General features: G+C 42.5%; 1 protein-coding gene across 6 annotated transcripts in view; it reads left to right on the plus strand.

Moving 5' to 3' along the window:
* LOC105918954 (unconventional myosin-XVIIIa) overlaps positions 1-22,441 on the plus strand; it is a 188,869-nt gene that overhangs the window by 78,530 nt on the left and 87,898 nt on the right. For all 6 annotated transcript variants that reach the window (XM_036133281.1, XM_036133278.1, XM_036133279.1 and 3 more), the window contains 8 exons: positions 1,530-1,620; positions 5,453-5,645; positions 7,175-7,261; positions 11,844-11,985; positions 12,067-12,226; positions 17,009-17,195; positions 18,650-18,854; positions 21,657-21,766. In XM_036133281.1, the coding sequence (XP_035989174.1) occupies positions 1,530-1,620; positions 5,453-5,645; positions 7,175-7,261; positions 11,844-11,985; positions 12,067-12,226; positions 17,009-17,195; positions 18,650-18,854; positions 21,657-21,766 (1,175 nt within the window). The remainder of the gene's footprint in view (positions 1-1,529; positions 1,621-5,452; positions 5,646-7,174; positions 7,262-11,843; positions 11,986-12,066; positions 12,227-17,008; positions 17,196-18,649; positions 18,855-21,656; positions 21,767-22,441) is intronic.

Here is a 22,441-nt window from a genome sequence, read left to right on the forward strand (position 1 = left end):
TAGCAGCTATTTTTTTTAAAAAACCTTGAGTTTTTTTTCTTGTATCAGCAGTCTTTCCATAACACGAAGGACTTTTTTTCTTTTACAATATGCTGAATTTTAAAAGAGGCATATCATTATATTTTAACAGTATTATCATGCCACCTGTATTAAATAATGACAAAATAAAAAATAGGGGTTTTCTTACACATTATTAAAGGAGCAATAAGAACATTTTTTAGATTTTAGATAGAAAGAACTAAAAAATAATGATGAGAAGAACTGAGGGTAATATTTTGGATGGACTATGGTATGACTTCACACCGCCGCTCTCTGTGTTGTTCTGTTGTTTACATAGCCGGGCTGGACTGTGTGTGTACATGTGCGCTTGCATGTGAACAGCTGCCACTCAGGGCTTAGTCCCTCCCTGCCCTAAAACGCCCCCATCAGAACAGTGCAGTGTTTGCACAACATGGGGGAGAGCACCCCAGGAAAAATCGAAATGGTCTCTTGCTAACAGCATTATAAAGTAATGAGTTACTTACTTCTTCACTAGAAATGTTCCTCCTAAAGGTGATGTTGTTTTGCTGTGGTTTTGTCATTTTACAAATATGCACAAAGAAGGTGACGTGACAAGGGAAGGGAGGGGCTGGGTTGCTGCTTGGAGCCAGGCCGAGGCGCAGCTTGTTACACATCTATGCAACTCATTCTCTGCACATCAGATAGACCTCTTCACTGTGTAAATTTATATCTGCTCTTAAAGCTAATCTTTTTTCACTGGCTTTTAAACCAGCATGAGAGAGTTCATTTCATTTGTCGGAGTTGCTTTTTACCTGTTTTCTTGTTTTTGTCTTTTAATGGTTATATATGGAAGCATTTTTTTCCCTACATGTCAGCACTAAATTGTACTCTCTAACCCAGTGTTGTCGAACTTTTTGCCACTGGAGCCAAAATTGTCTCGTAAGCACCTGCGGGCCACAAAAAGTCTGTAATCCTTTGAGTAAAAGATTTTGAAGCAGTTCTATTCACTACAAAATTAAGATGAATACAAAAACCTGGTATTTGAGCAAGAAATAAATAGTGATGTAACTAACATTTTGTGTATTTTATATTTTTAATTCTTTTTCTGGGTTTTCACCACACTAGTGGCGAACAGGAAAGGTTTGAGAGAGGGGGGAAGACATGCAGTAAAGGACCTCAGGCCAGAATCGAACCCGCATCAGCTGTGTCGAGGACTAAGGCCTCCACGTTTGAGCCGCAGTCACCACCTCCATGTCATAGGAGCACGCCCCACATTTTGTGTATTTTAAGAAGATTTTATGTGTCGACCTAAATTTTAACAGCCTTGGTTTATGTTGACAACAGCATTACAGGTCCTACTACTTATTTTACTGTCTTTACATTTAAAAAGTACTGATGGAGGATACTTAATGCTGTGCTTTTATTTAAAGCACTTATCTTGTGTTTTTTATTTTCTATAAAAGTCTAAAATTGAAAAAGGTTTTACTCTGAATCAGCTGAGTAATGCTGAGTAATGCTCTGCCCTATAGGCTCCAAATTCACAGCTCTGGAATGTTTGGAATCAATGGCATCAGGACTGTACTCCGAGGTCTTCACTGTGGTCATCTCACTCATAAACAGGTAAACTCTTTTGTTATCATCTCAGCTATTGGCTTGCATCCATTGGTTCACTCCATCTTTTCCTACAAACCTAGCTGACTCATATTCTATTTTTCGGTTGTTTTTTCCCAGTATTTGTACATAAACTCTTGCAGCAGTGCAAGAACATGGGAAGAACATATGGCAGACTTTTCACACCTGCCACCTTTTTCTCCCCTTAATCCAGACAAAAGGTCCGGACCAAACGACCAGACCGAGACCCACTTTTTGAGGTGGCCTGGGTTTGTTTCCTAACAGACTCTGGTGCAGTTCGCTTCTGGTGTGAATACAAAACGGCCTTGATTCGAACCAACTACAGATGTACATCTCTTTGGATTTAACAAGCCACTGTAGCAGTAGCAGTAGTAGTCCTCAGGTCATACCTGCCGGCGTCTGCTGTTGCTGCAGGACTCCTTCAGCTTGCAGGACGCGTTCTCCGAAGCCATCCCAAAATTAGAAATAACATGTCCTGAAACCGGGCTACACTGTGGGCGCAGTGGGTAGCGCTGTTGTCATGCAGCAAGAAGGTCCTGGGTTCAAGTTCTACCCTTGGTCTTTCTGCATAGAAAGTGTGTGAGAATGGTTGTTTGTCTCTGTGTTGCCCAGCGGTAGACTGGCTGCCTGTCCAGGGTGTTCCCCGCCTCTCGCCATGGTAGTTTTCCTCCATTTCTGGGTCTGTGCTATGTCCCACCTTAGCCATTTTGTCACATGCTCTGCTCTGTTTCAAGTTGTAGTTCACTTGCAAAAACTACAATGTGAAAGCAAACCACACCAAACGAGAAAAAAAGGACCAAACAACCGGGCCAAAGGACTTCCCTGGTGTGAATACACCAAGTGTTCAAGCATTTTATATAAACCATTGCTTACATTTGTGTTAAGCTTAACGGCTTAAATTCAGCTGTTCCTCTGACGTCCTTCTGGTTCTTTAATGTAATTCTCATTTCAACATCAGACGTTTGCACACATAATCAAGGAATTTGACTTTGGTTTCACTTTGGTCTCAGTAAAGATATTTTAAATATAAATATAAAAGGGAAACAAAAAAGTTTTTTTTTGTAAATATGTATAAACAAAAGAGAAAGACATGGTTTAATTAGTGCAAATATGGATTAATCTGGGCTCTCTGAGTTTAAGTGTTGATCAGGAGACATGCTGGGGGAAGACATGTAAATAGTGCTCTGTAGTGCCCACCTGAAGGTAAAAGTCTAAGCAGTATATGTGCATGATATTTGTTCCTTCAAGTCTGGACCTGTCCTGTTTTGTGGTTGAGCCGAACCACAGTAATGGACAAACACAGGACAGAATGAATGATGACAGTGTAGAAGATGACCGACAGCTGCTGAGGAAGTACCGTCTCTCCAGGGCCTTCTTCCGAACAGGGTCTATGTGAGAGGACCATCTCAGGTCTGGAGAAAGGGTGGTTCCTAGGATCCCGAAGTGCTCTACAGTGTAGACAGTGTTGTTGATGGTGATTTTTTTCCCAATTAAGATCTGATGTGTTTTTTATGTTCAGGTCACTTTTTCTAGCAGTTTTTTGAGCAGTTTTTAAATATTTAATAGAAATTGTTTGGTCTGGTTGGGTCTGAAGAATAAGTAAGGCATCTTCTCTTTGGTCAATGAGACCTTTTATCATCACATAGCGCCCTTCTTTGTCAGTTATCTTTGAAACAACTTGTAGCTTTAGCCCATGGGAAAGATTACAGATTACAGGGGTGATTACAAGCTACATTGCTTTCCCCTTTTCTACCAAGCATAAAACATATTCTTAAATACAATTTTCTTTAGCTTATCCCAAAGGGAAATTAAATGTTGTATATCTCATTATATACGGGTTTTTTTAGCGACTTGTTATGGATGGTGATGGCTGCAGGCAGGAAGGATCTCCTGTAGCGGTCTGTTTTACAGCTGATCTGGAGACGCCTCTGACTGAAGACACTGTTGTTGTACGACATTCTGATGAAGAGGATGCTCAGGGTTGTCCATAAGTTTCTTGATTTTATGAAAAATGGTTCTTTACAAAGTCATCTGCAGAGGTTCTAGGGTCCCAAGAACAGAACCAGCTTGTTGAGCTTCTTCAAGTCAGTTGCTCAGATGCTGTTACCCCAGCAGATGATGGCAGAGAAGATCACACTCTGCACAACACCCTTATAGAAGATTACTGCAAAGCCTGAAGGACCTAAGCGTCCTCACGAAGGATAGTCTGCTCTGTCCCTTCTTATAGACAGCTTCACAGTTGCGTCTCCAGTCCAGTTTGTTGTCCAGCTAAACACTGAGGTATTTATACTCCTCCACAGAACTAGAAATAAGTACCATTTTTTTTTAAATTAGTGTATTTGTCCTTGATTTGAGCAGGTAAATTATGATTTGCCAATGGAAAAAGACTTTTGCACTTAAAATAGGAACAATTCATCTCCATCATCTTATTTCATCTAATTATCTTAATTTAGGGGTCAAAAAACTCATTCCATTGGCAGATAATCTGCTCAAATCAAAGATAAATACACTTGATTTGAGCAGATTAGGAACATTTTAATCTGCTCAAAAATGATCTGATAAGAACATTTTACTTATTTTTAGATCACTGTAATTCAGTGTAAGTCACTGAGGACTGATGGGTGGGTTTTCTTCGTTACTGAAACTATGCAAGAGGACTTCCACAACACTGGAACCTTCTCCTAGGTGAGACTAAAGTTGAAGAGGTGCTGTAGAATCTCAGAGAGCTGCTGTGCACAGGCCTTCAGGACTCTGCTGTAGACACCATCTGGACCTGCACCCTTGTTCTGGTTTAATCTCTCCAGCTGTCTCTTCTCTTGATTGCTAGAGACAGAAAAGTGGAAGGAGGAGGCAAAGGGAGATGCACCATCTTCTGATTTAGCTGAGAACAAACATGCGGAAGCAGAAGGGTCCATGGCTGACATGTTTTATGTCAAAAGAGTGTGATCATTGTTTGGCTGTGAGAGAGAAGGCTACCGAGCTTGTTCCTGGACTGAACTGAACTGAAGAATGTGTTCAGATCATTGGCTCTGTCCAGACTTCCATCTGTTTGATCTTCCTTCTGCTTGAAGCCTGTGACCTCCTTCATCCCTGACCACACATCTCTTATACTGTTCTGCTGGAGCTTGCTCTCCAATTTCTTCCTGTACACTCCCTTGCTGTCTATGATCTTGACTCTAAGTTTGTAAACTCCTCGGTAATTCCTTATCTCCATTCTGGAAGACTTTTTTTTCTCATTCAGTAGTTCCTTCAGGCCAATAGAACCAAAGTCAGTGAGTCCAGGCTGGCTGATAGAAGCACCAGCTTGTCTACTAAAAATTAATTTGATCAGAAAGTTCCCTTTATTTGCAGCTGCATAACCAATTTGATTAGACATGTATTATTGTATTTGGTAGGTTTTTACTGTTGTGTTTTGGTTAACATGGACATCGTTTTCATTTTGCTTGTAAATATTGTCAGGGATCAGTTTACTTATGTGTTCTCCATTTACTGGCTGTTTATGTTTTTTGTTGATATTCAAAGTAAAAAGCACCATCAACATTGATTTTTTTGATGTTTTTGTTGTTCTGTAATATAAATAGTTGTTCTGTAATCTTGAAATGGTTATTATTTCTCTTTAAATGAATGACATTTACAAGTCAAAAGGCTGTTATAAAAATGTATTCACACTTCTTTTAGAAGTAAGCAAAATATGATTTTTAAAGTAGGAAAAAATATAAATGTTAACATATGTTCACAGGTTTCTAATATATGTTCTGCATAAATTAGCAGTTGTTTTCTTTGTTTTCCCTCTCACCATGATCAAAATCTTTGTGCTTAGGGCTCTGAAGTCCAGCCAGCACTCTCTCTGCTCCATTCTGATCGTGGACACGCCAGGTTTCCAGAACCCACGCCTGGCTCAGCAGCAAAGAGGAGCTACATTTGAGGAGCTGTGCCACAACTACACACAGGAGAGGCTGCAAACACTGTTTCACGAGCGTACCTTTGTCCAAGAGTTGGAAAGATATAAGGAGGTGCACAGCTGCAGAAAGCATGGCATTACAGATACATATGCACACTCACTCAGAAAACTACTTCAGTATCATGTTAATCCCTCAGAAGGAATGGTCTGATTTAGACACAGTACGGCCCATGTGCAGACCAATGATTAGCTTGGAGCCGACACCCCTAGAATGGGTGCCAGAGTGTAAATGGTGATATTGCCAGTGAAGTGATGGTGTTACACATCCAACGTTGAGGCAAGGTGACCTGGCATGATTTATTAATTGTAAAAAACGGCATGGTATGAAACTGAATACAGTGTGGAACAATGTGGGATGGGTGTTGTTCAGGTGAGTACATTTATTTGATATTAATCCCCCTGTTGCATATCAGGCCTGTTCACCTGTGGGAGCACACAGGTTCAGTACACATTAGGGCGTGCAGTCAAGACATGTTCTTGTCTTTCAACATTGTTTCTTGTTTAAACTGCAGCTTTAGAACTTTCTACCAAGCTCCCCGTCTCTTGCTTTCCAGTATTTTTGTGAAGATTCACATGCATAAAGTTTGGAATACATAATTCTTGCCTCGGCACACTTCTGCATTCATTTACAATGCTAGCATTTGTGTGAGCATAAGTATTTTTACACGTTTCATGTAGGAGTGGCTCAGGCTCCATTATTGGGTTCTCTGCGCTGTGAGAACATCTGATCTTTGACCATGCTGGCAGGAGAACCGCAGGTACAGGATTACCTACACCTGTTTGCACATTTAAATGTTGAGGGTGTCAGAGGAGGGATCAGGGAATCCTTTGGGACTGGAATATTAAAAGGGAATTTGCTGGGAGCGCTGGTGGCGCAGCAGGTAGAGCGACCCATGTATTGAGGTCTTAGTCCTCAGTGCGGTTGACCCGGGTTCAACTCCGACCCGTGGTCCTTTGCCACATGTCTCTTCCTGTCAGCCTACTCTCCTAAAAAAGCAAGCCACTAGAGCCATTAAAAATCCCCCCCTCAAAAAAGGGAATTTGCTAAGATCCATCCATGTGAACAATTTGATACATCTGGATTTCTTATGCCGTTTTGTAGGTTTAAAATGAATTATAATCTTTATTTTCAATGCAACATACATTCCAATAAGACTTTTTCTCTGCATTTAACCCATCCCTTAGGGAGCAGTGGGCTGCCACTGTGTGGCGTGATCTGAGGCTGAGAGTCTTGCTCAGGGACCCAGAGTTGCAGTCTGTGGGAGTTGAACTCAGAACCTCCAGGACAAAAGTGCAACATTCTAACCACTAGGGCATCATCTTAATCTTATGCCGTGTTTAACCAATCTAATCAGTTTAACGTTGTTTTGCAGTGAGTGCGTACTTTATCCGTTTGTTTTTTTCTTTGTGTTTGAATGAAAGGATGAAACATTATTTAGCTGCACTTCTTTGGCTGTAAATGTAAACTCACAGAAGATGATCTTGAGCTTGATTGTAGAACTGAGTTACTTCGCTCCATGTTTCCTTTGTGTAAATGTGATGTAGCTCACTAACCTCAGCTGTTATCCTCCCTGCTTCTAGGAAAACATAGAGCTTGTTCTAGATGACGTAGAGTCCAGTCCCTCCCTGTCTATAGCAGCTATTGATCAAGCCCCATCTCAAGCTCTGGTAAGTATATCTCACCAGGCTGTGTTGATCTTAAATGGAGCCATTATGGGAATTTGTGGGTTGTGACATCATTACAACTAGGCTTTTTTTGTAACAGCAAACAGGTTCCAGTTTTTAAGCAGTTGTGTTAAAGAACCAGTTTGCTTTTCCGCTAACCCAGAGGAAAAGGCGGAGCTTCTTCATCATAGATATCTCCTCCCAGTTTTACTCTGTTTTAGAGCTTGTGAATGCTTCACAATCCTGATACAGCAGGTGAAAAGCAGGAGATAATCAACTTTTAGAGCAAGATAGAGAACAGACACAATCAGCTGAGCTCCGCATCCTATGATGTAAAATTGCAATAAACTGCAGGAAAGAAAGAGATAGACGTGTTCTTCTGGTGCTAATCCAACATTTTATTCCTGCTTTGTTTTGGTGTTTTTTATGTTTTAAATTTGGACGATTAAAAATTAAACTTTGCAGTTTTAAAAATGCTACTTTCAACATGTTGATTGGCTGCTGTTCTCCTAGATTCTGAAAAAGGGTGTTCTTTATGCTAGCCGAGCTATAAATTGGGTTGGGTTAGCTGCTTGTATTTTAGGGCCAGGGCCAGAGTTTGTGTGTTAGAAGCCCTTCACCAGTTTAGCATTTGGGGCTGGCTTCTTGGAAAAGGCATCATCTTGAAGTTTGCTCAGTGACTTGTTGTTGAATTCTTGCTTCTTACAGGGTTTGACTTGTTCATCTAAACTATGGTTGCTCAATGCGTGTGTTATAATCGTTTTGGGGGGCACTGGACGTGTGAGGGCTGGTATGGGGGCGCTCAGGCACGAATGAGGGAGCCACAATTTAAAAAGTTAATTTGAACTCTGCATTTTAAACAACTACTAACAGCTGTCACTTAATCTTTGCGGGCTAAAATTGAAATAACCAATGAAAACGTAGACAAACACAATAATGTAACCACGTTTACTCACACACAACATTAAATCAAACATGTTGGAAAACAAGAAGAAATGCAGGCAGTACAATGCGAATTATATAAATTATGGGTTTATTCCATCAACGTACATCTGCTGATTTGCCTGCTATGTGAGCAGGTTTTCTCTAACGACACAATGAAGCCATTGTGGTTACAGGAAAATCTGTCACAAAAAACATCCTGACAAGGCATCAAAAGACTGCCTGCTTCCTGTCACTGAGGGATCATCATTTAAGGCGCCCTACAATCAACAGCATGTTCGCTCAGAGCATCAACCAGCGAGTGGGTTGGTGGCATTTTATAACGTAGCACTACTGATTGCAAAGGCCGGCTTACCGTTCACTGTGGGGGAGTCTCTTGTTATTCCTGCAATAAAGAAAGCGATCTCCACCTTCATGCAGTGTGACCCGACACCAGTCACCAAGGCCATCCTGCTCAGAAATGACAGTGTGGCCCGGTGCATACGGGAGATATGAACTGACATGGGGGAACAGATGTGCGCAAAGTTGCACGGCTTTCCCTCCAGTGTCCAGCTGGATGAGACCACCACTGCCGACAACAGTAACCCCGTTTACACTACCCTTTTTTTAACCGAGCCGAGACCTGTCCGAGCTCGGTAACCGAGATAACTCTCGAGTGTAAATGGTAAGCAGACTGAACTGAACCGAGCTAGACATAACCGGACCGCACTAAATGCAGACCAGTTCCTGGTGTGGTCTCGGCCTGTTTTTTTCTGTCCCGGTTATCTGATAACAAAGAGCGCATGAGCAGACTGCGTCATGCCTTTACAGTCAGCTGACTGTCCGCGGTTTTTCCGGCGTGTCTGGCTGCACCTCCCGATTCACACTCCATTCAGACAAATTTCAGACATTCATAATAATACTAGCTTCCTTACCGTGCCACACGGTTTCTAGTGATGATTCTGCTTAGCAGCGTGATGAACCTCAGCGCCTGTCGTTTCCGGCGTCTTTAAACCCGGAGTAGATGTTCGTTTGTCTCATCCACTTCCCAAAAGCCGACTCTCTCAAGTGAATTCACCAATGGTTGCCTTTTTCCCCTGACTCTCCGCAAACACCGAAATATCACAATAATACTCAAGAATAACATCCTGAATGTTACGAGCGCCGCCGTTTTGATTTGCTTGGTCCCGCCTTCAATCCCAGAGAGCAGTAGTACCACTGATCGTAACTAGGAGGCAAGGAGCAACCAAGGAACCAAGATAGGTGGTGTGTAAACGGTCGTCAGAACGAGGCTCGGCTTGGTTAACTGATCCAAGCTCGGACTGGTCTCGGCTCGGATCGGTTTAACAAGGGTAGTGTAAATGGGGCTAATGTCCTCCTGATGGCCTCTGTCCGTTATGTGTCTGGGAGGGACCTGGTGTAGGATTTCTTTTTTCGGAGAATACCTGACCACAGACAGGCGAGGACAAACCATCTTCGCCAACCTAAGTTTGTGTGGGAGAGGGTCCATCTCCTGCTCCTTGCTTTCCCCACATCGAATCTCATGAAGCAAGGATTCAGCCAAGCTCTCCACATGCAGACGAAATATTGCAACCGGCTTAACCTGGTTAGCTCTGGCACACTCAGGCTAAAATTGACTTCCCAGTGTCCAGATGGGAAAAAGCTGGCAGCGGCCCACCATTCACAAGGCTCTCAATAAATAAAGTGCTGTTAGTCCCATAAATTTTTCTTCTTTAAAATAGTCTTTCTTTCTCTCAGAGTCTCAGTCCTCAAAACTTTAATAAGTCCAGAGGGCATAAATTTTCTCCCTCAGCCTCTCAGTCTTCCGTTGCTTTTCAAAAGCCCAGAGAGCATTAAATGAGGTGTGAGCGATTTCTGTTTTTGGTTAATGGTTGATCATGTGAAGTGTGGATGTTGTTCGGCAGCTCAGAAAATATATCAGTAAAACTAATTTTCAACTAATTCTGTAGTAGTGGTATTTTCTCCCCCCAAGTCCACTTTGCTTAATACACCTTAGGTTAAATGTTGTGATACAGTGAATGTAACTGTTGTATAAATTTGAACCACTTCTATTCAGACTTCCTATATTATACTGCAATTTTAAACACCTGTCAGAGGTCCAACAAAGCTGTATTAGACCAGAAAAAAAATTGTTTTTCATGGGACCTTTAATATGCAATTCAATCATCCTCAAAGGCTGCGTGGCCTTTCTCTCAGTAGAAACACCAATTTGACTTAAATTCTACTTCACAGCTCTTTCCAGAAAAATCTTAGTAGCAACTAAAATAACATTTCCATGTTGTTCACCAGTTTCTCCAGTTAAGTAATGCACAAGCAAGAGCTATTATATGTCTCAAAAACATAAATTTTGGAGCCAATGTTTAAAATCAATGCTTTTTATTTCCTGTAAAATAGTCAGATTTGCTCAGCAGGACATCAAGTTGTTGGGGGCATAAATACAGCTCCAATCCAATAAAAACAGGAATTTTAAAGCAAAACAATGGCTCCTCTCATCATAAAACCCAATGTCAGTTGAAGTTCTCCAGTCTTAACACACTGTTTACTGCAAGAACACTTAACGCATCATCACCCTGTCTTTTTTTTGGGGGGGTGGTGGGGGGGTTGTAAGGACAGCTGGAGATAGGCACCAGCACCCCTCGCGACCCCATGAGGGATAAGCGAGTCAGAAAATGGATGCATGCATGCATATTTTTTAAGTGTGTGTGTGTGTGTGTGGGTGTGGGGGTGTGGGTGTGTGCGTGCGTGTGTGTGGGTGGGTGGGTAGCGGGGTACAAGGATCATGGAATGGTCAGGGGGGCATTCGTTCAACAAAGGTTGAGAACCACTGATCTAAACCAAGGTGATGTTGAACTAGCACGGTTGTAGATGGACGGCTGACTGATTACCTCTAGGGTCTGGAAATTAAAATACAGATTCCTCCTATTATGCGTTTCTCTGCCTTTCTACTGTTTTAACATTTGTTGATGGCAGGAAAGTTGTTTAGTGCTTGTGCAGCTGATTGAACTTTTAAAAGCTTTTTATGCACAAACAACTGGAATGACTAAAACCATACTACAGAGGAGACTGTTGCATTATGAGGAAGGTCATGACCAGATCCAATTGGCTACATTGGAACTCTAAAGAAACAAACTTTATTTCATTGTGATTTAAGCCAATGCTTCAGTTAAAAAATGTTTTGTGGAGCAGATATGTATCTTAGTCGTAACCATAAGGTATAAAGCTAAGACGGTACAAAGGTTTATAAAATAAAATAGCATCAGCAGAAAACAGTAACTGGAGTTGGTTTAGATGGTTGACGTCTGCTTAGGTCTTGACCCTGTTAGCTGAACTGTACAGTCAGAACTTTTTATTTTTATTCACACATGATAAAAAAAATCACCTTCTGCTTATAGCTTATCCAAAGAAACAAATCTGGACTATCGCTTTAAGAACAATTGAGTTCCATTCCCAAAGTGAACCTGCCTCTTGATTTGAAAGGTTAAAATAATGTATGACATTTTTGTAACAACTGGCTGCATGGCATCAGCTGATACTGCCATAATCAAAAAATCCTTTCCTTTGTATCTTGCCCTGTGCTCATGCTATTACTAACAGGTGAAAAATATCAAAGTTAAATTTTCCCTACTTTGTGTGCTCACTGCAGGTTCGTACTCTTGCCCAGACCGAAGAGGCTCGAGGCCTTTTGTGGCTGATGGAGGAAGAGGGTGTTAAGCCTGGAGGTTCAGAGGAAATCATGTTGGAGAGACTCTTTAGCTACTACAGTGCCGGTCTGGGAGAAAACAAAGGTGATCTCAATGCATCACCTCGTCTGGGGTCCTTGAGATCAGGGAAACTGACCATACTGATCATTCTCATTTTTATTTCAGGAGCCAGTCTGTTGCTGCGAGGGGAAAAGTCCAGCCTTTTCCTTCTGGGTCACAGCCATGGAACCGACTGGGTGGAGTACAACATTCAGGGCTGGTTGGGCCATGCTAAGAACAATCCTGCAGCCCAGAGCGCTGCCACTCTGCTGCAGGACTCTCAGAAGTATGACTTTCCTCACCACACATATGTCAACTCAAGACACTTTACAAAGTCAAATTCAATCAAATCATACAGACTGACCAAAAACTTTCCTATGTAAAGAAACCCAGTAGATTACATGAAGTCTTGACAAGCAGCATTCACTCCTCATGAAGGAGCATAGAGCCACAGTGGACAATCATCTGCGTTGTTGATGGCTTTGCAGCAATCCCTCATACTGAGCATGCATGAAGCGACAGTGGAGAGGAAAACTCCCCTTTAACGGGAAGGAAAAACCTCCAGCAGAACCAGGCTTAGTGTGAACGGTCATCTGCCTTGACCGACTAGGGGTTAGAGAAGATAGAGCAGAGACACAAAAAGCACAGAAGCACACATTGATCCAAGAATCCTTTCTATGTTATATGGTAATAGCGGATGATCTGTCTCTCCTGGATGATGTCACAGCTAACAGAACGCCAGACCAGGTGTACCTACTGTGAAGAAAGAAATTACACAATGAAATTAAACAAAAGTTAAAAGTTGAAATAACAACAAACAATGCAAATTTGAGAACAGTAGGATAACTCAGCAGAGTGAGAAAAAGACCCTAATGTTGTCCAGCAGCCCAAGCCTATAGCAACTACAGAGATAGCTCAGGGTAACCTAAGCTTCTATAACTATAAGCTTTGTCATAAAGAAAAGTTTTAAGTCTAGTCTTAAAAGTAGACAGGGTGTCTGCCTCACGGACAAAACTCGGAGTTGGTTCCACAGGGGGGGGAAACCCGATAAATGAAAGGTCTGCCTCCTATTCTAGCCTATTCTTGGAGTGCTCCGCTATTGCTTACAGGGCTGAAACAAATGCATCCACTGTGTTATTTGCCCCTTGTTTCCACATTGTTTCCACATCTATCCATCCATCTTTTTCCGCTTATCCGGGGTCGGGTCGCGGGGGTAGCAGCTTCAGTAGGGAGGCCCAGACGTCACTCTCCCCAGCCACTTGGGTCAGCTCCTCCGGGGGAATCCCAAGGCGTTCCCAGGCCAGCCGACATAGTCCCTCCAGCATGTCCTGTGCCTCCCTTTGGGTCTCCTCCCGGTGGGACATGCCCGGAACACCTCACCAGGGAGGCGTCCAGGAGGCATCCCACCAGATGCCCAAGCCACCTCAACTGGCTCCTCTCGACGTGGAGGAGCAGCGACTATACTCTGAGCTCCTCATCCTATCTCTAAGGGAGAGCCCAGACACACCGTGGAAAAAACTAATTTCGGCCGCTTGTATCCGGGATGTCGTTCTTTCAGTCATGACCCAAAGCTCATGACCACATATGAGGGTAGGAACGTAGATCGACCGGTAAATCGAGAGCTTTGCCTTTTGGCTCAGCTCTCTCTTCACCACAACGGACCGGTACAGCGCCAGCCTCACAGCAGACACCGCACCAATCCGCCTGTCGATCTCCCGCTCCATCTTCCCCTCATTCATGAACAAGACTCCAAGATACTTAAACTCCTCCACTAGGGGTAGCACATCCTCCCCAACCCGGAGAAGGCACTCTACCCTTTTCCGGCTCAAAACCATGATCTCGGATTTGGAGGCACCGATCCTCATCCCAGCCGCTTCACACTCAGCTGCGAACCGCTCCAGTGAGAGCTGTAGATCACGCCCTCTGCAAATAGCAGAGACGCGATCCTAAGGTCACCAAAACAGATCCCCTCAACACCTTGACTGCGCCTAGAAATTCTGTCCATAAAAGTTATGAACAGAATCGATGACAAAGGGCAACCTTGGCGGAGTCAAACTTACGAGTCCGACTTACTGCCGGCAATGCGGACCAGATTCTGACACCGGTCATACAGAGACCTAACAGCCCTTGTTAAAGGACCCGGTACTCCATACCCTGGAGTAGCCCCACTAGGGGGTACTCCGGGGTTGGAAAATGTCCAACACCTCTCAAGGAGACTGGTTCCAGAGCCATGCGTCGAGGTAAGTCCGACTATCTCTAGCCGGAAGCTCTCAACCTCGTGTACTAGCTCAGGCTCCTTCCCCACCAGAGAGGTGACATTCCATGTCCCAAGAGCCAGCTTCTGCAGCCGAGGATCGGAACGCCAAGGTCCCCGCCCTCGACTGCCACCCATTGTACAATGCAACCAACCCCTTTGGCCCCTCTGACAGGTGGTGAGCCCATTGGAAGGGGGACCCATGTTTCCGCTTTGGGCTGTGCCCAGCCGTGCCCCATGGGTAAAAGCCCGGCCACAAGGCGCTCACTAGCGTGCCCCACCTCCAGGCCTGGCTCCAGAGTGGGGCCCTGGTGACCCATGTCCGGGCGAGGGAACACGATGTCCATTAATCGTACTCATCATTAGGGGGTTTTGGGCTGCTCTTTGTCTGGTCACCTAGAACCTGTCTACCTTGGTTGACCCTACTAGGGGCATAAAGCCCCTGACAGCATAGCTCCTATGGTCATTGGGGCACTCAAACCCCTCCACCACGATAAGGTGGCAACCCAGGGAGAGGTGGCAAGACATCTGTCTTGTCTATGAAAAAGTTTAGGAAGCTGTCTTTTACTTTAGCATACTGCCACTGGTCTGTGGTGTTTAATTTCTCCTCGCAGGTCTTCATCGGCTTTATCTCGCATGCAGTATATTAAGGTATTTACCTGGTTTTCATCTGAACTTGTTGATAAGTTACCCGCCTGGCAGAACCTCTCAAAGAGACTGATCCATTTGCCTGTTTATATGATTTAGAAAAATCAAAGGGCTCCGGTGGCTGGATACTGAACATAGCTTTGGAAGTGCTAGCCACCATGCTAACTCCTGCCCTTGGCTGCTGGTCTTCTCTGTTATTCGACATATTAAAAGCTGCTGCTGCTCAACTTTCTCCCTCTTATCCATATCAGACAAACCATGGAAAAGCTTTCCCAGCTAAACACAACTTCTGACACTATGTTGTGTTCTTATTTAGAACAAATTAAGCATGGAAACTTATGTGAGCTGATGAATCTGGTTATTTGATGGTTAATTGCCACACTACAACTCCTTTGGTTTGCGTCCCCTATGCAAATCATCTTACATAGGCAACATTCAAGACATAAGGTGTTCTAAATCATAATAATATCAGACCTCTCAACTTTTATCAAAAGTTAAGAGTGAGATTATGCTAATTTGGGGCGGGGCTTGTTTGGGGGGCGGGGCTAACCGGACCCCGGAAGAGCCGGTGGAGTCAACTCCATCTCATTTTTATCCCACCAGACAATGAAGTAGACATGTATTACTTGTGTTAAAAAGAGAAAGAGATGTATTAATACTTTATTGTTCAGTTAATGAATTAAGACATAAAAAAATACACAATTGTTCAAATAATACTGAATAAAATTAAGTAGTTTTAAGTTATTGACCAAATTATTACACTGTTACACATTCATCTATGGGTTTGTTTATCAGTGTAGATCTATAACCTGATTGGTGAATCAGGCTGAGTTTCATCAAGCCTTTATGGTCAACAATTTCCTCTCAGCAGCAACACTGAAGCACACAGAGGTTCACGCTGCGTCTTTACGCACGATCCAGCTGCTGATGTCTCCCTCTTTCAGCTCAATGCGCTTCTAAACTGTTACAGTTTATAACATTCTCATCACCTTTCTCAGTCAGTCGCCGCGCTGATCAGACGAATCTCTATTGCTCTTGTCAGTGCGCTCTGGGCGGTGAGGTGGGCGGATTTTACCCCCGTGCGCTGCGTGCGACGGATAAACAGCGGGGAAAATGCATAACTAAATACTGTAAAGGGCTCCTATAAAGGGAACAGGGGTACTGACAGGTCTGAGATGAAGCCCCTGATGTTACAAGTTCTTTAAAATGACCCTTAAAAGTGCGCACCTGAATTAAAGCGCGAGGCAGCAGCCCACCGAAGCGCCACTGATTCTATGTTGTTAAAAATAAAATAGCATGAAATACAGCTACTAACTCTCCTTTTGACTTTAACTGGCACACGTTGCTACCGATGTGAGGACATTAAACGTAGTGATTCACGTTTTGAATGGTGAACGGTGATAAAAGCACCTGCTCCGAGGGAAAGGAGGGGGGAGAGGAGCAAGCGCGGAGTCACAGAAATACGGTGCATGTAGTTAAAAAATGCAGAATTAATAAAAACGAAACTTATAAACAGACTAAGTGGCGTTTTAAACTGCATCTGGTTAGCAGAACTGTTTTATGATCCTGCGTGCAGCCATCACTGGTTCTGAATGAACCGGTCATCTGGCAGCAGCTCCCCCCGCCCCCTCCCCTCCTGTGTACGCGGTACAGGACCTTACCGAAAAATTATTCATAACTCTGATCACTCTTCCTGCTGCTCTGTTAACACGAACTGCAGCAGGAATTACTGATGGCCACAAGTTGTGAAAGAAGCCGAAACAGCTCAGCAGAAGGCGGAGTTTTGTCGTGATTTTTATGCGTGAGAAATGCCATGTTTGCGTGTGAAATGTCATGTGTTGCGTGTGAGCGTGTGAAGTCAGTGAAATGCGTGTGTCACACGGTCAATGCGTGAGAGTTGAGAGCTATGATAATATTAAATCAAACAGAGCTGTGGTATCGGAATATCCCTATACCTCCAAATTGAGGTATAGGGATCGGAAGGGAAAAAAAAGTGTATCCCTAATTTTACCTCAGCTTGCTTCTACAAAGCCAATTCAGTTTTATATCACTCTTAAGATCAAACAGTTACATGCTAGCGAAAAAGGGACAGTAGAAAGCCAGTGCCTAACCCTCTTAGTGATGGACATTATTTGCAAATGACAGCCATCGTTTTTGTCATCAAAGGAAGAACATTAGTGGTCTGTTCCTGGGTCGATTCAGTGGGGCCACAGTCTTATCGGGCTCTATCGCTGGTCTGGAAGGCAGCTCTCAGCTTGCCCTGCGGCGAGCCACCAGCATGAGGAAAACCTTCACCACAGGTGTTGCTGCTGTCAAGAAAAGAAGTCATTGTATCCAGGTCAAACTTCAAGTGGTAAGTAAATAAAACAGCACGAAACACCAACTAGTCACTTAGTAAAAATTCATTACTTGTACTTGGATGCTACGGAAAACACTTAACCGGAACTGTTTGTTGTTAACCAAAGCCTTCTGAAAATCTAAGCAAACTATCACCTGAAATAATATACTACACTGAGTAAAGCTCAGTGTCAGATCACTCAGAACCCTTTACTGTTTCATTCAATACAGTTTATTCATATAATCACAGCATTTTATATTTTTGCTAATTCACAACGTCATCTCAAGGCAAAAAGTTAATTCAATGGAATCATACAAACAGATTCTAAGTTAAGTAAATCCATGAATCCTAGTTATCAAATAATTGAGTCAAGTTCAGTTTATTATTCAAAGTTGTTTTCTATCTAAGGAAACCTGGGAGATTGCATCCATTCATTGACTAGCAGCATTCACACTTCCTGGATCAAGAATTATTTGCATTGTCTCGCTACATGCTAATAACTGCAGACTTTTATTTTTGGAGGTTTTTACGGCACTAGTGGCATGTTTTTGTACTGTAGGCTGACAGGAAAGGGAGTATGAGAGAGGGGGAGAGACATGCGGCAAAGGACAACAGGTCGATGTTGAACCTGCGTCAGCCACGTCGAGGGCTAAGGACTCCATACATGGGTCGTGTGTGCTAACCACTGCGCCACCAAAGCATGCCCCTGTTTGCAGACTTTTTAACCTGCTCTACCCTGGGAGTGTTTCTTTCTACAATCATGCACATTCCTCAGTTTTTCATATAATTCTGTAAATCGGCTTCGACTTAAACATTTCTCCTGATGAGGGAGTAGAGCTAGCAGGACGTTCTTTATACAGAGCTGATCGGAACGAGGTTGGTGAGAGACAAAAGGGAGGAGGATTAATTGTATATGTTCATAACATCTGGTGCAGAGCAGTAAAAAAGATCAGAAGCTTCTGCTCCCCCAATCTGGAATACCTTGCAGTTAAGTGCAGAGCTTTTAAACTGGCTAGAGAGCTTAGCTTTCTCATTAATGTAGCCTTGGAAGAGCTACATTGTTTCATCAGTGGACTTATGAACAGTGATCCAGATGTGGCCGTGATTGTAGCGGGAGATTTTAATCATGTGGGATAAAAGCTGTGCTCCCCAAGTTTCATAAATTCATTAAGTTAACCAACCAGAGACAGTAATATATTATATCAGGTTCACTGCAATATCCTAGGAGCATATAAAGCTGTCGCAGCTCCCTACTTTGGCCTTTGGTAACTCCTAACATAGTGTAACTGCATATCTACCTGGCCATGACAAATAAAATAGCCCCACTGGTTATAAACTTAAAAAAATAGATGTAATAATGTACTCCGACATAATACAGCTCAGCAGTAAACAAACAGTCTATTTACAGACTGTACCATAAGGCTTAGTGCTAGTAATTATTAACTAAATAACCATCTTTTTGTTTTCAGGATGCTTTAATTGACATGGTGCGTCGCTCCAAGGTTCACTTTGTTCACTGCCTGCTGCCTAAAGCAGAGGCATTTGGAGGAGGTGACCCACGTGTACCTCATGGAGAGAGCTCTGACTCGGGTCTCATGACTTTAGATGTGGGGCTCCTGAGAGCTCAGCTTCGAGGATCTAAGCTGTTAGATGCCCTGCGCATCTACAGGCAAGGTAAGATAGACATTTTGAAACCTTTGTGATCATGTTTTCCACAGAGCTCAGGGTTAAGGCCACATAGAAACAACTTGGCTTATTTGTTCTACCAAGTTACAGAAAGTCTAATGAACTAATTTATCCAACCCTTGTAGATAATATCTTTTTTGGAGAAGCATGGATTTCAAACTGTGCATATCCTGATTTGTGTTTATATGGACACTGATCAGAGCAATCTAAGATAAGAATAAGAATTAATTTATTGTCCTGCAATGGGGAAATCCGTGTGTGACAGTGGCAAACACATGGACAGTAACTCACAGTTATTAGCAATGAGGAACAAAGAGCAGACCCGTCTAATCAAAAGTTAGCTCTAAAAAAAACACCAAGAATAGAAGAGTAAAGATTAGATTCCTGATACCATCCCCTGTCTGATACTAAATCACAGTTAATGCTGTGTCAGATTGAAAGAATCTGCATCTTTTCAAATCCCGTAAAATCCCGTAATCTTTAGCTGATTTAATGATCACTGTGTCCTTACAAACTCAGCTGGCAACCAGTTTCTGGACGCTGCAGTCTTTATTGTTCATTTTCATGGCAGTGTCTGGTATTTTATCTCAACTGAGAGTTTCTGAAGGACAGTTTTAATGTGTTGTTTTCAGCAGTTTCAAATGGTTGTCAAAGAGTGGGATGAGCCATCTTAAGGTTGGACGATATAGAAAAAAAGCATATTGATAAAAGGCCTTATTGATATTACAGGGCACACCCGATTCCATGTTTGGTTTTACTTGTCCAGTAAGGAAAATACGACCAACAGAACTAATGTTCTTTTAGCAAACATTTGAACACTCCTACTGTCCTGCAAAAAAATTAACACATTAAAATCCCCAAATCTAAAAAAGTGTTGCCTACCAGTGTTGCCAGACTGGGCAGGTTTCCACCCAACTGGGCTTCTTTTGAACACGTTGGGTTGAAAAAAATAGCTTTGGGTGGGTTGTTTAAAATTTGGGTGCTTTTCACAACATTTGGCAGGTATTTAGAAATAACTAACAGGAAAATTCTGATTACAATAGTTGTCATTGTGTGGCTGAAAAGTAAAAACTTATATTTTAATAAAATGCCACCTCCTTGCACTCTTTTTCAATTTAAATTTATTTTGAAATTTGCAGAAACTGCCAAGCCTGCATCATCATGATTATTAGCCACTGGTAATCAAGTGTCACAATGTCATTTGTAAATGCCCCAGATGGGGTTGAGTTCTAATGATCAATTTAAAAATGTTCATGGCTGTGTGAAATAGAAATGTTAGATTGATCTATTCTCTGTGAGCAAGAACTTTTATATTAAGTTAGATTTACAACTGATGTTGGGAGGCTATTTTAAAACATTTTTTACGGTTGTTATGACAACGTGATTGGGAAAGTGATCTTGCGTGTGTGTTACTTGGTTGTCTCATTGAACATGTTATGGGGATCATGTACAGTATGTGCTCCGTTTTCTCCCTACTTTGTGGAGTTGTGAACTAATGGTTTGTTTTGTATTATGTATTTAATACGTCTACAGTTTTAAGTTCAAGAGAGGTAGAGATTCGGGCTGTTTTTTTTTTTTTTTTTTTTTTTTGGATGGATTTTATGTTGTGTTTGGGTTGGAAACTATCAGTCAGATCTGGCAGGACTAAATGTAGTGCTTTGTCCATTCAATTAACTCAAAAGTCAGCATAAGCATAGCACTGATAAATATAAGCACTGGGTTCAGGCTGAACACTGACTGAATTAAACATTCATATTAGGAGAGGTAACTATAGCAGCTAGGCAGCACAAGGATCAGAACTAAGCAGTGTTTCTTTCTGCCTGCAAGTAACCCAAGTTTCTTCCATTTGGCTGAGTTTCACTGCTCGGTTCTGCTCCTTTCGCTCTCATTTGCTCAGTTGTCACTTCTTGTATTTGTTTGGAAATAAGTGTGAATAACCATGCCGCAGTAGTGATGGTAACCACAACTGTCTCTGAATACCAAGAAGGCTACAAACGTATGACTCGATGACTATCCATAGTTGGCTGGCATATTGCCTTCACTTGATTGAGTAAATTGTATGATTGACAAATTGAGATAAAAACAATAACAGCTTCCAGTCCAGGGCAGGCACGCCCACCCAAAGCCTCCCCATGCTGCCGGGGCTGCCTGTTAAGACACTGTTGCAGTACTCAAATCGACTAAAGATAAACACATGGATTAGATAACCAGATCCTGCTGAGATATTAGTCCTTTAATCCTGGAAATGTTCCTCAGGTGATAGAAGGCCGACTTTGTAATTGTCTTTAGATGTCTCTCAAAGTTCAGGTCTGAGTCCACCCATATTTCAGGCTTGATCTTTGATTACTAGCTGAAGGAGCTGAAGCTGTGTGCTAACTCTATGGTGTAATGATGAATTACCTGGAACAGCCTTATGTTTTTTTGTAAGTGTTGCTGAAGGGGGGAAGTATACCCTGGAATCAGGGAGCATCAAAAGGTTGTAGTTGAAAGGGGGTATGCCACTAGATCTGAGCCGTATGTCTGGTAAATTCACCAGCTTGAGATTGTGTCTCAGCAAACTTAATATGCCACTGTTTACCAATGTCTAAATGTTAAGCAATAACTGAGAGAAGATGCAGATACAAGCATAGGATGGTTAACAAAAGATGTCATACTACCAAAATGATTTCTGTAATCATGATAAACAGGACTTTCAGTAAAACCATTTTCAGCATTTTTAAACTCATTCTAGATTTTTCATGAGAAACAATGTTTGCTTTAAGGCTTCTTGTGTTCCCTGCCTGCTTCCAGGTTACCCAGACCACATGGTGTTCTCGGAGTTCCGCAGACGCTTTGATGTCCTCGCACCACATTTGACCAAAAAACATGGTCGAAACTACATAGTACCAGATGAGAAAAGAGTGAGTCTTTAGCAAAGTTCCTTTAATGCTTTTCTGTGCTTATGTAAATAGCTGGTTAGTGACTGCTGGGGTGTCAAGCAAAAAACTGCAATCTCTAAAAGTAAACATTTTACAAGAGGATAATGAGTTAGCTGTTGTCCGCAGCCCCCAAACTTCTTCCCCCAACAGTAACTTTCTACCTTCCTCTTTGACTGGCAGCTCATCATGTTATCAACTATCGGTTGTTCACCTCATTTTATTCACAATGTTTTACCATCCAGTGATGCTCAGCTATAAATATAAGGAAATTGGAATTTTCTGAAAAAGTTATAGCATTTTCACTGGAAAGTTGAGTGGAATGAAAACGTGTGGCAGGAAACATACACAAGCCCTTAGATAACAGCAGCCTTTGAAGGATTGTCAAACACAATCTATTCAGGAATTTGTGGGAGCTTCACAAGTAGTCTACTGACGATGGAGTCAGCGCATAGAGAGCCACTAGGCTCTGAAGAATCCTACACATGGGCTTCAAGCCTTTTACTTGGGTCTAGGAGAAAAATAACTGGACTGTTTGGCAGTGGTCCAAAGTTCTATTTCAAATTAAAATAAAAGTTTGCATTTCATTTTAACATCAAGGTCCCAGAGTCTGGAGGAAGAGTGGAAAGGTATAGAATCCATGTTGCTTGGAGTCCAGTG

This window comes from Fundulus heteroclitus, unplaced genomic scaffold (genome assembly GCF_011125445.2).
Source record: "Fundulus heteroclitus isolate FHET01 unplaced genomic scaffold, MU-UCD_Fhet_4.1 scaffold_60, whole genome shotgun sequence".
NCBI lineage: Eukaryota > Metazoa > Chordata > Actinopteri > Cyprinodontiformes > Fundulidae > Fundulus > Fundulus heteroclitus.